At 36.6% G+C, this 16,547-nt stretch overlaps 2 protein-coding genes across 7 annotated transcripts in view; one reads left to right on the top strand and one right to left on the bottom strand.

Moving 5' to 3' along the window:
* The window catches only part of LOC129038763 (olfactory receptor 5V1), a 115,917-nt gene that overhangs the window by 70,292 nt on the left and 29,078 nt on the right, over window positions 1–16,547 (top strand). Inside the window, exon 1 of one of the 6 annotated variants that reach the window (XM_054492157.2) lies at window positions 6,357–6,457. The exons of the other annotated variants lie outside the window; for them this stretch is intronic. The gene's annotated coding sequence lies outside the window, so the exon portion shown is untranslated. Of the gene's footprint in view, window positions 1–6,356; window positions 6,458–16,547 lie in introns of those variants that run through there. 6 annotated transcript variants of the gene reach the window in all.
* Window positions 313–2,535, bottom strand: LOC129038769 (olfactory receptor 12D2). The gene is made up of 2 exons (XM_054492165.2): window positions 2,354–2,535; window positions 313–1,623 (listed from the first exon to the last, which is right to left on the bottom strand). Coding segments are annotated over exons 1-2 (927 nt in total). The 5' UTR covers window positions 2,355–2,535; the 3' UTR covers window positions 313–697.

Genomic DNA, 16,547 nt, shown 5'->3' with positions numbered 1-16,547 from the left:
TATTTGACTTTGTAGCATAAAGGATCTCTGTGAGGACAGATAACAACTGATTACATTGATTGTATATGAAGAGTAAGTCAGTGGCAGGAGGGCAGAGATGAGGGAGAAACATTTGACACCTTTCTATGTCTTTTGTATTTTGAATCACTATTAAAAGAACAAAAACCAACCAAACTAAAAAGAAATCATGACATACTGCTTTAAAATTTATTTAAATAATATGCAAGTTAGCATTTACTTTTCCAATTGAATAAACATAGCCCTACATGACAATCCTTAAAATAAAAAAGCATAACAATTTTATTGATCAGACTAAAATATGTTAAACTAAAAGGATCTTACAGATAAACAGTCCTAAATATTATCTATCTATACAACACATGGGCAATATAGGCAAAATTCTACATACAATTGCATACAAGTACATGTTAGAATACATAACAAGTCAATTATATCAACTGATATTCCAAAAAATTTTCAGCATTAGGGTTCCATGGCTAGTGTCTTGCATATTCAAGTATTCCTCATGTTACTTAGAAATGTATTGTTTACTACAACTAGATTGGACTTTTTTTTCTTTTATCCAGTTGCCTCTATTTTACACTTATAAACCATCTGAGAAGCAGTAAAATTACACATCTCTACTTTTTCATTGCTGGTTATTTATGCCTCAGAAGAGTTCTCTGGTTTATTCAAATCAAAGCCTTCTGATCACTCTACCCAAGGCCCCCTTCACTTCCTTGTTCCTCAAAGTATAGATCAGTGGGTTTAGTACTGGAGTGACCACAGTGTACGTGATGGCAACAATCCGGTCCTGGTCTATGAAGCTCCCTAAGGCAGGATGAATATAGGTGAAGAGAACAGGTGCATACAAAAGAATAACTACCATGAAGTGGGAGGCACAAGTGGACAGTGCTTTGAGGAGCATGCTACAGGAACGGGTCTTGAAGAAGAGACAGGTGATAATGTAGAAATAGGAGAGAAGTGTCAGAAAGAAGGGGCCCATGGCAATTGTCCCCATGACAGTACTGAGTAGCCGCTGATTAAGCTCAGTGTTCCCACAGGCCAGCTTTAGCAATGGCTTAATATCACAGAAAAAATGATGGATACGTTTGGAACCACAGAAGTTCAAGCGAGAAGTCATTACGGAGTGCAGCAGGGCATGGAAAAAACCAGTGATCCAGATTGTGATGGCCGTCTGGGTACAGAGCTGAGGGTTCATGATGACAGTGTAGCGAAGTGGCTTGCAGATAGCCACAAAGCAGTCAAATGCCATCACGGCCAACAACATGGCCTCTGTGCTGCCCAGGAAGTGGAAGAAATGAAGCTGGCTTATGCATCCCAAGAAAGAAATTGCTTTGTGTGTAGAGAGGAAGTTCTGCAGCATTTTTGGCAGTGTCACTGTAGAGTAACAGATATCCAGGTAGGACAGGTTTCCCAGGAAGAAATACATAGGGGAATGGAGTCTAGGATCAGAGATGACAATCATCAGGATGGCTCCATTCCCAGCCACATTGATGAAGTAGATGGTGAGGAAAACCATAAAAAGAAAAGGCTGCAGTTGTTGAATGTCTGTCACTCCCAAGAGGAGAAATTTGGTGACTGAGGTTGTATTCAGCATCACTTCAGACAAAAGACAAAATAATGTATGGAACACTAATCAGAATCCTTCCAGCTCAGAATTTTCTCACCAAGCCAAAGATACTTGGAAGGAGAGTACTGTTGTTGTACTTCTTCCAAACCTCAGAAGTTGTACAGAAGCTTAGCTGTTGGTCTCTTCAATGTTAAGGATTTATGCATATTATGGACTATGACTTAACTACTTTTTAAAATTAAGTATATCATTAACATATTTGTTTCTTCTGGGGATTTAGAACATGTTGTTAACTTACATCTTCTCTGGTTGTGAACATCCGTATTCTGATACAACTTTCCTTTCCTAACCAAGTCAGCGTTAATAGGGGGCAATTTTTAGGTGCACCACCACTTGGATGTCTCTTGACCCAGGAAAATGGCTCCTGAAATTTTTTGACTTAAGAGAGAAAGATAAAGATGAACTCATTATAATCACAAAGTCTTTAAAGAGATACAAAAACCCTTTAAAATAGTAGTAATTGTTTTGTTCTCATCTTAGAACGTAGATAAGGCTAGAGATGTTCTCTTACTGATCTCTTTCTAACCCACATCTCTGGCAATGTCGTGGAGCTCTACTGGGATAGGAAAAAATAATACATCAATCAAATACTAACCTGAGGTATATTTGAAGGTTTATCTCTGCTATATCAGATAACGTGCTTAGTTTCTTCTTATCTAAGCCTTTAAATTTTTTCAAAGTAAATCCCAAATTACTTACTTGATGACAAATATTGTTCCTCTAGTCTCCAGTTGCACTGAGACTTTTTCCTTTTTCATACCCCTGAATCTCTGAATAAGAAAAACTCTTCCAATAGACTCAACAATTCTTCCTTCATTTTACCCAATAGTTTCTTCTTCTAAAGTATCTATAAATTTAGACCACTGAAAATTCTGTCTTCTCTTGTGTCTTTTCTTAAGTCTTATTTTTATTTTTCCTGAAATAAACACACTTTTTAGATGTGAAGAAACATTGTATCTCAAGTGAATTTTCTCTCTTTACTTCTAGTTTCATTAATGTGGCGCTGACAGTTTCTCCTCCATCAACCCAGAGTCCATTGGCTTCATACCAGTTCTCTCCAAAGTTGCCACACATTTCTAGCCTTTTTCATTTGTAAAATGTGTTTTCTCTATTTGCCCCTTCTTTCCATCAAATAAAATTTCCATTTTCTATGAAAGAAATGTATTCATTTTTCTTTCTTTTGCAGAATTGAAATAATAGAATTTTTTCAGTAACTGTTAAAACACACGAGGGATTATAAGTAAGATAATTATAATGAGGTTTAATATTTGACTAAATTTATACTGTTTACCGAAAGGCAAAAATATCTTTTGGAGGTTTTTTCTAACGTTATTTGCAAAGTACTTGGGATTATCTTCTATAGGTGCACTGACAAAAGCAGACATAATTTTGTGAAATAGCTTCCTGTTTGTTCCTTTCTTGTACAAACATAGTGGATTAACTTTTGCATATTAGGAGGAAAAAAGCAAGAATGTGTGGGAAATCCATAGAAATGGAAGGCACTTAGAAAAGAATAAGAACTAATAGGAAATCAGAAGAAAGATGCAGACATTAGAGTGTTTCCTATAAATGGGAAATAAGTCAAGGTTGAAAAATTACTGATGAGAGAAGAAAATGATTTGGTGTGACTAAAGTTAAAAAAAAAATGAACTAGGAAACATTTCTAGGGAGCCCATAGGATATTTGGCTTTACACCTGGAGGAAATTTTGAGAAATTATCTAACCTTTACCACACCTCCTGAAGGACTGCCTTCAAACAATTTAAAGTAGCTTTCTTTGATAGCCACATATGTTGCATATTTTTCAAAACTTTTACCATGTCTTTTAAAAGTACAAATGATAGCTAAAATATTACTTTTGGTTCTCTGACCCATAAAATAAAATTGTATCAAAAATCTATTTGGTAAAAAGAAAATTTAAAAAATAATAAATAATAAAACAACATTTTCCTAACGTTTTAAGAATGTTGTTTAGCCAACTTCTCTGTATGAAAATATTTCTTTCACTGCAATTTCAATATTTAGGGATTTCATATTTGCTTTAGTGAATATCTAGAGAACCAGGCATGTTGAATGGAGAAGGAGATATGGCAATAAAAGTGCAGAAGACAAAATGCTTTCATAATCTACAACCACAATGAAGACTCCATCATAAAAATAGGAAACCAGCTCTAAATCCTGGGCATCTAACTTTAATACTCGCAAGCAGTCAGGTCACTCATTAACAGATAAAATATACGAACAGCTTCCCAGCCTGCCTCCTATTCTATTCTCTCACCTGATTGAGTGTTCAGAATCACAGGTAAAAGAGCTTTTCAGATTTACACTCCCAGTGATTATAAATAGAAAAATATTTGAAGTGATGGTTGATGTTGAGATTGCGACATAAATTATCTTCAAAAATCTTTTCCTCTCTGAAAATCTGCCTGCCTTCGAATGAGCTGGAGATCTCTAGACATAAAAACCTGAGAGAAACTGTCCCCTGGGTGCTGAGGATTGTTGTGAGAATAAACAGGAGGTCTCTCCACACCTGCAGCACGAGGGGGTAGCCATATGGAATTTCTCTGTAGAATTCTATTTTTCTGTTGTTGACATTCTTCTTATCTTTTTTTCTTAATGTATTTGCTCCTTGGTTTCATAACCATGGACAAGACAGTTTTCAATAGCTTAATATATTTGCTGGATTTGTTCTTTAAAATAGTAACCCAATATTTTATTTGACCTTTCACAATACTGTTTTTAAAAATATTTATTTGTTTATTTAAAATACTATTTCCTAGTCAAATTTCCTTTCATTTCCTACGGTAGAGGTTCAGATTCACTTTCTCTTCTTGAGGGCTCCCTTGGAAAATATTTTGGTATATAAAGTGAAAGAAAATTGGCAATAAAAATTAATAAATGTGGTCACCCACATTCCATTGATCAGTACAGAAAGATGATTATCTTTAATATTCTACGGTGGTTCTGTGAAAACCAAAGAAAGAGAAATAAAGAGAAATAGTATTGCTTTTGTACCTTCTACATCTTATTCTTCACTGTTGCTAATAATACTAAATTATTTTAAATAATTAATTTTGGGGTCCAAAAGCTCACATTTTTCTCTGTTTGGGATAAGGATGTTGGTCTTACCAATGTATAGCCTTACTTTTTGCTATCTTTTAGATAAGAAAATTCTGTCTGATTTACACCAGGGTATCTACGTGTGACCTTCCATCAATCCAAGGATTCTACTAACAATTATAACTGTGTTGTATTTTTTCCAGCTTTCCATTGAGTTTCCATTTTTGTTGCTTGGCAAAAATTTATTATATATATTGATCACAATAATATTTTAATTTTTTAATTTTGGGGTTTTTTTTCAATCTTTAATTTTTTTTCTTGTTTTGAGTCAGAGTCTTGCTCCGTCATCCAGGCTGGAGTGCAGTGATGCAGTCATAACTCACTGCAGCCTCTAATTCCTGGCCTCAAGCAATCATCCCATATCATCCTCCCCAAATGTTGGGATTATAGGTATGAGCCATTCCACATACAAATAATTCCTTATTTTATATACTGCAAATATATTATAAATAATTTATTTATTGCATGCTCATTATGTATGTTATTGTTCTGAGTTCTTCATATATATTAGCTCATTTTATTCTCACAAAAACTCAATGTAAAAGTATTAAAATTATTCCTTTACTACAAGAAAACCAAGGCTCAAAGGATTTAAGTAAATTTTCCTTTTCCTTGCAATGGATTGTGAAACTAGGATTCAAAATAAGGCTCTTTAGTTTTAGGGATTACTGCAATGTAATTTCCATTTTTTCAAAATGTCCGCCACCTAAATTTTATCATTTTTTATCTTGCATTGAGCCTTAAAGATTATGTAACTGGTCCTGTTAATTAGATTTAGAGTTTTATATTTGTCTTTTAGGACTCTAGTCTTCTAGAGGTTATATTTACATATACTGTGAGATAATCAGCTAGTCTTGGTTCTGGTTGTCCCTATGTAGACAGACTAACGCTTCCTTCTTCATAGATCTGTGAGGCCATCTTTATACTATTCCAAGTCCCCTTCAATACATGGTCTGTTTCTCCACTTACTATTTTTTCCATTGAATAAGCTGTATTTTAATTAATATGATGTTATTGTAGGTCTTAATATCTCATAAGTTAGGAAAAATCATTACTTCTTTTTTTTTTCCCCCCCCAAAATACCTCCAAGTTGGCTGGGTGCAGTGGCTCATGCCTGTAATCCCAGCACTTTGGGAGGCCGAGGCAGGCGTATCACTTGAGGTCACGAGTTCCAGACCAGCCTGGCCAACGTGGTGAAACTCCATCTCTACTAAAAATACATAAATTAGCTGGGCATGGTGGTGTACGCCTGTAATCCCAGCTACTCAGGAGGCTGAAGCAGGAGAATCGCTTGAACCTGGGAGACAGAGATTGCGCCACTGTATTCCAGCCTAGGTGACGGAGTGAGATGCCATAAACCAAAACAATACAAAAAACCCTCAAAGTGTTTTGACAGCTTTTTTTCCCAAGTAATTTCAATGTTATAGAAATTTTGCTTACGGGGAAAGGCCTATGGCCAACTCAAAACAGGTCCCTTGAATGGAACTGGAGAGGCTCCAACATGGCTGACTTGATACATCTGGTACTTGACTCTTACATGTAAAGTAACCAAAATAACCAGTCAATAATCACACCTTGAATAGATCATCTGAGAGAGGACACTGGAAGTCAGCAGAGAAGTGACCAGGAAGCACCAAAAGCAAAAGAGAAGGAAATGAGACCGCCTGTTCAACCAAGATTGGATGTGAGTCTCAAGCGGCTCTCCATTGTGGGAAAAGGGAAAGGGAGAGACTCCCAGCAGCCCTCATTTTCACCACAGACACCTACAATTCTAGCCAGAGGAGATCCTCTCAACCATCGTAGCCCCTGAGACTAACATAGGGAGCTGCCTGGAGACCATGTGAAGGCGTTGCCCAAGAAAGAACCTCACCCTGGGTCCCACGAACCCTAGTCCTAACTAACTGCAGCACAGCACCATTTTGACAGCACAGATCCCAAAGCACTGCATCTTACTCTGCTTCTGGGACCGAGGCAAGAGCCCTAGGCAGTAATCCCACCTCCCATTATCCCGACCAGAGGGACAACTACACATTTTTACTCACCCTGAGGACAAATTTCACTGCCTGCAACTGCTGCCATGATGAGTTACTGTGGGGCAGAGGCATGAGCAAAGCCCATGCCTCCCCAGTTTCTTGCCTATGGCTGCTCCCAGGAAAAGCAACCCAGTACTCCCCAGTCCAGGACCACAAAACAGCCACTACCACTCCTATCTGAGCATTCCATCTGTGGCCTGCGGATCCCCCTGCCCCTGCCTACCATAGCCAGTATCTCATACACCACCAAGGAGCCCATGGGAAGGTCTGCTCAGCCTGGCTTCACCCACCCACAGAACCTGAGCACAGTGTACAGGGGCCTGAGGGTCACCTAGCCCAGTCCATCACTGGTAGCACCTCAGCACCCCTCCTGGGATCTGAGGTCAGGCCCAATCAACCTTCCCCTGGCACCACAGCTGACATCCACACTCATGTGCCTCCTGTGGATCTGGGAACTGACCTGCCCAACCTGTCACAGCCATTGCCAATATCAGCATGGACTACACGGGTCCCAGAGGGCTGTCCCACAACTGCTACTGCCATCACCCACACCACATCCACTGCCAAAGGACTTAAGAATTCATCTCCATACCTGAACTACTGATGCCATTCCCAGAACCCAAGCAAGCCACATGGAAGCACAAGAATTGGCTTGCCTAAACCTGCTAACATTGGTGCCAGTGTATACTGCCCTGGGGCCCAAGGACACACATGCTTATCCCACTGATTCTACCAATGGAAGCCGAAGACTGGCCCACCTGGCATCTCAGTTCTTAGCAAGACTTCAGCACAGCCTCCACTAACAACCATATCCTAAGCCACCAAAGAAATCACAGACACCACTGACACTGTTTACAGATGAAGAAATCATACAGAGACTGCACTATTGTACACACCCAGAATCAAAACCAGAGAACCCTACCCAACCTACACCTTAGATAACATCTTCTGGAAAAAGTCCTCCCCATGAAAGCAAATTCAAAAAATTTAAAAAAGTAACTGTTACACTAGATAGGCAGATATCAACATAAGGACACAATAATTCTCCAGCAACAGATCCCAATAAAAAGGAAATGTAAACAATCCCAGACAAAGTATTCAAAATTTTGATACTAAAACAGCTCAGTGAGATACAAGACAGTATTTAAAAATTATACAAAGAAATCAGGAAAACAATTCAGTTTATGAATGAGAACTGTACCAAAGATATAGATATCAGGAAAAAAACCCCACCTAGTTCTCTATCTCTTTTTTCTACCTTTGATTCCACTCACAAATATGCTTGCTTTTAAACATTCTCTAGGATGTTAAGTTTTTGTTTGATTTATTTTGCATTTTATTTCTCTACAGGAGCTTTCATGGCCATATTGGCAGCATAACTCTCCATTGTATGGGACTTTGAGGGGAATAGGCCAATTGTTGAAAACTAAATTGTCTAAGTCCGAGTTTCCTAAGAGCTATTTCATTGAGTCTTATCCTACAACAAATCTCTGTGTTAACATGACTTGTCTTTGACACTTAACCTAAAGTAACAGGGATAGTGTTGAAATTAAAACTTTGGAGATATTTCTAGTAAATCATAAAATTGATTTTGTTGGTTGTTCGTGAATTAACATAGGGCCCAGGAAATTTATCATTTCTTTATTCACAGTAAGAAAGAACACTGATCATAATAGTACAAATAATGACTTTAGTTAGATGTTTTTAATTATTTCAGTAGACTCCATACATAAAGTTGTCTCTTCTAAGAATCTATATAAACACTAATCCCTAAAAGTATGTTAACCAAATTTATCTCCACTGTTTAGTCTTCCATGTTTGATCATAATTTGCTTAAATCTTTTCATTTCAACAACTGTAGACCTCGGTTTATAATCAATCATTTTTAGTTTTCATTATATTGTTCTAAGTGATATTACTTTTCAGATTCATTAGATGTTAGATTTCTCAAGGATAGGAGCTGTGTCTTCTCTTTCTTTTATATTATCATCACTCTTTTTTTCTTATGATTAATGAAGGGCTGTGCCAAAAATTTATTATTATTACTTAAATCAATGTAGTGATCTCATAAGCACATCAAAGAAGGAATAAGCTGGTACATAGGGGAAGAGAAATATGAAGAGAATAAGTCCTTGGAGAGAAAATCCCAAAGTGTTAATGCTCAAGATGCTACTGGGAAGGTTTACTGAGAGGATTTAGCCTGTTAATTCTCTGTCCATAATAAGAGATGAGATTTGCTTAGATTCCATATAAGTTGTTTTCAATAAAGGTGTTTATAATAGGTTTTGAGCAGTCAGAACTTTCTCTGATAACTTTATTCAAGGACACAATAAATACATCTGATCTATGATATTTGGATAACTCTTTTGAGCCAAAAATTATATTTATACTAAGGTACATGCAAAGGAATGTGCAGGGCAAATTGGCTTAGACTAAATAGAAAAATGATATTATGATAGTAGAGAAAAATTCTTGATGAAAAGAGGTTGAGATCACTGGAATGAGTGGGTTAGAGTGACTGAGGAACCTCTTTGAATATAGGCTATGAAGATTACAGGATGCAACAGGCGGGCTCATTACATAAAACATTTACGAGGAAAGCTTCAAATTTCCTGATCTATTTACTTATGCTTTTTTTTGGACTTTTTTTGGTTTCAGGGTAGCAGACTCTATGATCAAGTATAGGTGTATGTTGTAGTTAAGTGTCTATGAGTGTGTACAACTGTTTAATGGAGATAGTGGTAGTGTGTGTATATTTGTGTTACAAAGAGAGGAAATAAAGGGAAAAGGAAGTGAGGGAGAAGTAAAAAAAAATAGGTGAGTAATCTTTTAGTATCTATCACAATCAGTTTTCATAAAAGTAGCAGATTCCAATTCCAGTGCTAGATTATATTAGATTGTATTTAGTGTTAGATAATTACATAACTTTGCAGTAGTATTATTTTTAGTAGAAGAGGGATGGTGTTAATTATTTAGGAAAAAATAATTTCGAAACTGTTGTATAAAGTATTTACTTATGTAGTTTCACAAGTGTACATCCCAAACCCTTAATTATATGCATCCGTTACAGTGTCCTTCAGCTATGTTTATGATTCCTGAAATTAATTCTCTTCTCTCTGCTATCAATAATTCCACTTTGAACATTTATTCTGTATCTATACCCATGGAATACAGCTCCTAGCTTTTTGTGTCAATTCACCAATCTTATAATTAAATTTTCAATACTATTTACTGATGCTAATTAATCAATAAGAATTATTAATGCCATTGAGAGCAGGTCATGCCAAAAATGAATTGTGGAAAAACCTGTACCTATTCACTAAAAACCATTACTTTTTCTACAAATATACATGTTTACGTTCTGTGTTGCCATGTCCTTTGATAAAAGTGGAGGAATCTGTTCTGAGCTTAGTATCACATTCAGAGAAATATTGTGAATAGATTCTATATTAGAGTGCTTACAAAAAGACAGATCTGACCTCATGAGGATAGCTTTCATAGCTGACAAGCATTGAACAGTTAATAACAATCCATTAGTTAATCCAGTAACTAGAAAGAGAGTACCTAAAGTGTATTGGGCACTGTTTTAGTTGCTGAGAGTGCAGTATTGAATAAAATATGTAATATTTGTTCCTTTCTAGAGCTTATGTTTAAATTTAAGATATGCAATAAGATCTATTACACAAGATTAAAAGAGGTGCCATTGATAACAACAAAGCAGGAAAGGATGAAAGTGTGCTCACATATGTATGTGTTGGGGGACGAATTTAATGTAGGGCAATCAGATAAAGCCACACTTTAGGGAAAGACATGAAAGGCATATGGAAATTAACCATGTCCATTTACCACATGTAAGAGTGTTTTAATCAAGTGGAGACCTACTGCACAAAGCTTGAAATTAGAGTGTGATTAGTGAGTGCTAGGAACAGCATAGAGATCAACGGGGCTGAGTAATTAAGGGATAGAGTAGAAGTAAATGCAGAAAGTAAAAAGGGGTTAGATCATGCAGGATCTTGTAGGTCACTATATTGACTTAATTTTAATCTGATTACTATGGGAACCACTAGGGAGCTTACAGCATTAGAATTACAGTTTAGAGAATAATCTTGGATGTTGTTCCAAGAGTAGTGTTAGTTGGACAGGAGTAGAAATAAGATTATTCCAATATTCCAAATGGGTGATGCACTAATATTGCTGTGACTTACACTAACAGAGTAGCATAGGGGATAGTAAAAAAAAAAAAAAAAAAAAAAAAAAAAAGGCTAGATTCTGCATTTATTTTGAAGCTACAGCCAATAGAATTTGTCAATGGAATGGAATGTGAGAGAATGAGTAGAGTCAGGCTTGAATCATGGTTTTGGGCTTCAACACCTGAGAGGATGGAGTTATTATTTACCAGGTGGAGAAGAATGCATAAGATTTGTGCAAAACATCCAGGGTTAAGTTTTGTATGCTTAGCGTACCTCCCAGTGAAATATTGATTGGACAGTTGGAAATTCATGAATTCAAGGAAGAGGTTCTAACCATTGATATAAATTTGAGAGTTATCAGAGAATAGATTATATAGAAAGCCATTAACTTGGTGAGATTACCAAAGAAAGTAGTTAGAGAAGAGGAAAAGAAAGAGATGTAAGACTGAGTCCTAGGTACTTCAGCATTAAGACATGGGGTGGGGGGATGAGGGAAAATGAGCCAAAAAATACAGAAAGACAGAGAGAAGCTAGTGAGACAGGAAGAAAAACACAAGCATGTGATGTCCATTTCAAGGTGGAGACAGTGATTAACCCTGCCACATGGTGTTCAAAGATCAAGTAAAATGAGACTTCATTTTTTGATTTGTTAACGTGATTGTTATTGGTGTTGTTTATAAAAGAAATTTTGGTAGAAGAGTGAGGGTAAAATTTTAATTGGTACAGGTGTAGGAGAGAATGGAAAGAGAATTGCAAACAGCTGGTATAGGCAAATGTTTACAGAATTTAATTGTAAAGGGGAGAACAGAAATGGAATGGAGGTAGAAAGTTAGTAGAGGAGAGGAAAATTTTCATGATTTAAGACAGATGAGAAAATAACTGGAGCAATGTTCTTAGAAGATGAGAGAGAATGGGCTCTTGGACACAGGTGGAAGAGGTGGTCTTCATCAGGAGTATCAATTATGAAACCATTAGAAACACAGTGAATGCACAGTATATGAGCACAGTTACAAAACTGTGGGTAGATACTAGGATGAAACTTGGAGATATTCTCTTCTGACTGCCTTTACTTTTCCAAAATAAAAGAAACAATGTCATTCTCCGAGAGAGAGGATGAGAGAGAAGAGTTAGAGGTATGGGCTGTAAAGAGAAAGGGAAATATGTAATTGATTGGAATCTCTAAGATTTATGGTTTTTTTTTTTTATTGCTCATGATCCTTGTGGTCATGTGTTGGTGTCTGTGCATCTGAAGAAATATATTCCAGTCTTTACAGACTGTTTCAGCAGGGAATGCCCTTCATGCATCAGCCTATCCAGAGATTCTGGGCAGGTCATATGGTGTGGTCTGGAAGTAGGTTTGTTCCTGGAGTCCTGGGCAGGATGGCTTAGTGCTTGGGTCATCAGGTTGGTGGGCCTGGTGGCTGAGTCAATGGCATTCCCAAGATTTCAATGCAGTTGAGTATTAATGAATTTGGATCTAGGCAAGTGAGCATAGGTGCATTTTCCTCCAATCGTGTTCAGCTGCAAATGTTTAGATGCGGAGTAAGTAGAGAGTGATTTGACTTTTTCCAGGTAAAGACATGAAGAACAAATTGGTCAAGGGATGTAAGGATATATGCTACTATAAAGTGACTATAAATATGCATATGGAACTTAAGATGGGTAAGGAGGAGTGTGAGTACATGAGAGTAGTAAAGAACATGAAATAGAATAACTGTAATTTAGGGGATAAAGATGATAGGATTTGTGGTATTGGAGAAAGTAAATTATGAATTTATCTGGTGGTAGTTGGAGTCTAGGATGCTTATTACTGAGATTATGAAGGGTTGAAGTTATTAATGACTAGTGAGTAATGACTAATAAATCTAGGGTTTAATGATAGGAGAAAGTAGCTGAAGAAGGATAATAATGATTATCAGACAAATGGAAGTACAGAAACCTATAGAAGGGTATCATAATAGGATCTAACTTAATTTGAGATAGGCTGAAACCCAAAGGATAAATAGATATTTTCTTACATTAAAGGACGGGAGGCTGGGCACGGTGGCTCACGCTTGTAATCCCAGCACTTTGGGAGGCCGAGGCAGGCGGATCACAAGGTCAGGAGATTGAGACCATCCTGGCTAACATGGTGAAACACCGTCTCTACTAAAAACACAAAAAATTAGCCTGGCGTGGTGGCGGGCACCTGTAGTCCCAGCTACTCGGGAGGCTGAGGCAGGAGAATGGCGTGAACCCGGGAGGCGGAGCTTGCAGTGAGCCAAGATCACACCACTGCACTCCAGCCTGGGCGACAGAGCGAGACTCTGTCTCAAAAAAAAAAAAAAAAAAAAGGACAGGGGAAGGAAAGAGTGATCCAGGGAGGACAAGCGTGAATGAAGTCCCTGTCGAGGGACACCTTGATATATTTGAGGAATTGGAAGATATCCAGTATGACCACATCCAAGTAATATAAAAGGTGAGACTGAAAAGATAAGCCACAGACATTCATGGAGGGTTTGTAAGCTTGTCCAGTTGGAAGGTACTGAAATGTTTCACATAGAAATTTATACTATAACACAGGCCTTTAAACAATCATTTTGGTTACACTATGAAGATGGCTTGAGAGTAGGGTAAGAAAAGAACTGTAGGGTTGCTTTGAAGTAGTTAAGTTGAAAGGAAATCATGACTTGGGCCAGGATTGTGGCAGTGTGGATAAAGAGACATGAATTTGAGGGATGTTTCAGAGGCTTGATGACTGACTTAAAGAGAGTGGATTGAAGTGAAGGAAAAATCAGTGTGGTTCTCACATTTCTGGTTTGAACAACTAGATGGTTCTTATTCTGTTCACTACATTGAGACACTGTGAGAGGAGCATGCTTGGAAAGAGGATGCGTTCTATTTGACATGTTGATTTTTGTAATTCAGTAAAGAATTCAACCATCTCTCCATTGAAGGACATTTGGGCTACTTCCAGTTTTGGGCTGTTATGAATAAAGATTCTATGAATATATGCATACAAGTTTTTGTGTGAATTCAAGTGGAGAGTGAAATATGAAATTAGATAAGTCCAGAACTCAGAGTGGGGGTTAGACTAGAGATCTCCCTCTTAGAAGCTATATAGCCAGAATTAATTTTATACTTGGAAGACATGTAGTTATGACATCAAAGTCACTAGTTCAAAGTCACTTAAAGATATTACTATTTGTCTTTCTTTCAATATTATGTTTATTTTTTCTCAGAATTTATTTTATATTTACTAATTATTATATTAGAATAACAGTCATTTGTAAGAGTACGTGGATAGCCAGAATAAGTGACCAATTTTATTCTATAGATTATTTTTCCACACCATTGTTCTGTTTTTCTACATGGTATAGGAACTGTAAGAATATGAAGAGTAAGAGACTTTTAGTTTTTTTCACCTTTAATAATCTGATATTCCAATGAGCAGACAGACATGTAAAATTCTACCTATAAGAATAAATGGTGGCCAGGCATGGTGGCTTACACCTGTAATCCTAACACTTTGGGAGGCCGAGGTGGGCATTACTTGAGATCAGGCGCTGGAAACCAGGCTGGCCAACGTGGTAAAACCTTGTCTCTACTAAAAATACAAAAATTAGCACAGTGTGGTGGTGCATACCTGTAATCCCAGCTATCTGGGAGGTTGAAGCCTGAGAATCGCTTGAACCCAGGAGACGGAGGTTGCAGTGAGCCAAGATTGCACCACTGCGCTCCAGCCTGGGTGACAGAGCAAGACGGTCTTGAAAAAAAAAGAATAAGTGGAATAGTGCCTTTGATTTGATAAAACAGAGAAGTGCGTATGACAATTATAATCTGTTTTACAGATGCAGAAGTAGACTTTCTAGTCCAAAGTAAGTCACAGTCTCCACTTTGCCATCTATAAAACAGACTGTACTTGTCATACACACTGCCATTTATACATAATATTACTGGGCCTAAATATTTTAGATGCTCAGTTCACTGCTCTTTTTCACAATTATATATTTGTGCATAGTATTGCCATGCTTATTTTTAAAGAAAATAATTTTGTTTTTTAAGTACATAATATATGAACATGGTACAAAATTCAAAATATACTAAAAAGAGTATTTCTTCTGCCTTTGTTTCCTAGACAGCCAGTTTCTCTTCCTAGAGACTACAACTGTTATCAGTTTCTTTTATGTCCATTCAGAAGTACATGTGTGTATAGAAAAAAATTTTAAACAGAAATTTTAGCATACGACTCACATTGTACTGCATCTTGATTATATCATTTAACAAGTCACATTGGCATTCATAACATATATAATTTATATGTGTATAGGTACATATGTAAAAATTTGCATATATATGATCTGTGCACCTTTCTGTATCTATCCACCTGGCTATTTTCTGTGTGTGTGTATATATATGTACATATATATATTTTAAAGCTGCATATTATTCTCTCTCATAGGTGTAATAATTCACCTCGTCCCCTACTTTGGCTGTTAGGGTTCTGTCTAATTTTTGCTTTTAAAATACTCAAATAAATATTATGGTATATAATAATGATTTCCACACATTGAATAATATCTACAGGTAAATTATAATACAAAGTATGTGATTCACAATTTTCAACTTTGAGAGCTATTGAAAAAATTACCCAGCATATAACTAGTACAAATTATCATCATCAGAAATTCCTATTTAGCCATTCTCAAACACATATAATTTATTAAGTATTTTGATCTTTGTATAAATATGATTTGCCATTTTAATTAAAATCTTATGTATGATTACAATATGCAGTTGTAAGAAAAAATACACAAAGATGCTGTTTTCCCTTTACATGGTTCCTCCCCATGGTAACAAATTGCAGCACAGTTTCACAATCAGGATATTGATGCTGATACAACCCATGAATCTGAATGATAGCCCAGTTTTATTTTTATTCATTTGTTTTGTGTATCTGAGTTTAATTCTACACAGTTTTATCTCATGTTCCTGTGTCTGCCATCATAGTCGAAATACAGAATAGTTCCACTACCACAAGGATCTTTCTTGGTATCCTTTCATAACCACACCCACCTCTCTTCTGCTCCTTCTCCAACTTCATTCTCCAACTGTAACTACCAATCTTTTCCCCATTTCTAAAATATTATTTCAAAAATGTTATATAAATGGAATCATACAGTATATAATTTTTTGGAATTCACTTTTTAAAAAATTAAGCATAATTTCCTGGAGAGTTTACCAAATTGTTGTTTTCTTTTTGTTGCTAAGTAGCATTCTATGGTATGGATATACCACAGTTTGTGTAACCATTTCTCCATTGCAGGACATTTGGGGTATTTCCAGTTTTTGGCTATTATAAATAAAGAGTCTATGAACATTCACATACAAGTTTTTGTGTGAACATGTTTTTATTGTACTGACATAAATTCCAAAGAGTGCAATTGTTGGGTCATATAGTAAGTGTGTGTTTAATTTTGTAAGAAACGACTATACTCTCTCCAGAGCAGTTGTACCATTTTATATCCTGACCAGTTTTATATTCGTGATCCAGTCTTTCTGTATCCTCCCT

Source organism: Pongo pygmaeus, chromosome 5 (assembly GCF_028885625.2).
Source record: "Pongo pygmaeus isolate AG05252 chromosome 5, NHGRI_mPonPyg2-v2.0_pri, whole genome shotgun sequence".
NCBI lineage: Eukaryota > Metazoa > Chordata > Mammalia > Primates > Hominidae > Pongo > Pongo pygmaeus.
This window is presented reverse-complemented; position numbering and strand designations above follow the sequence as displayed.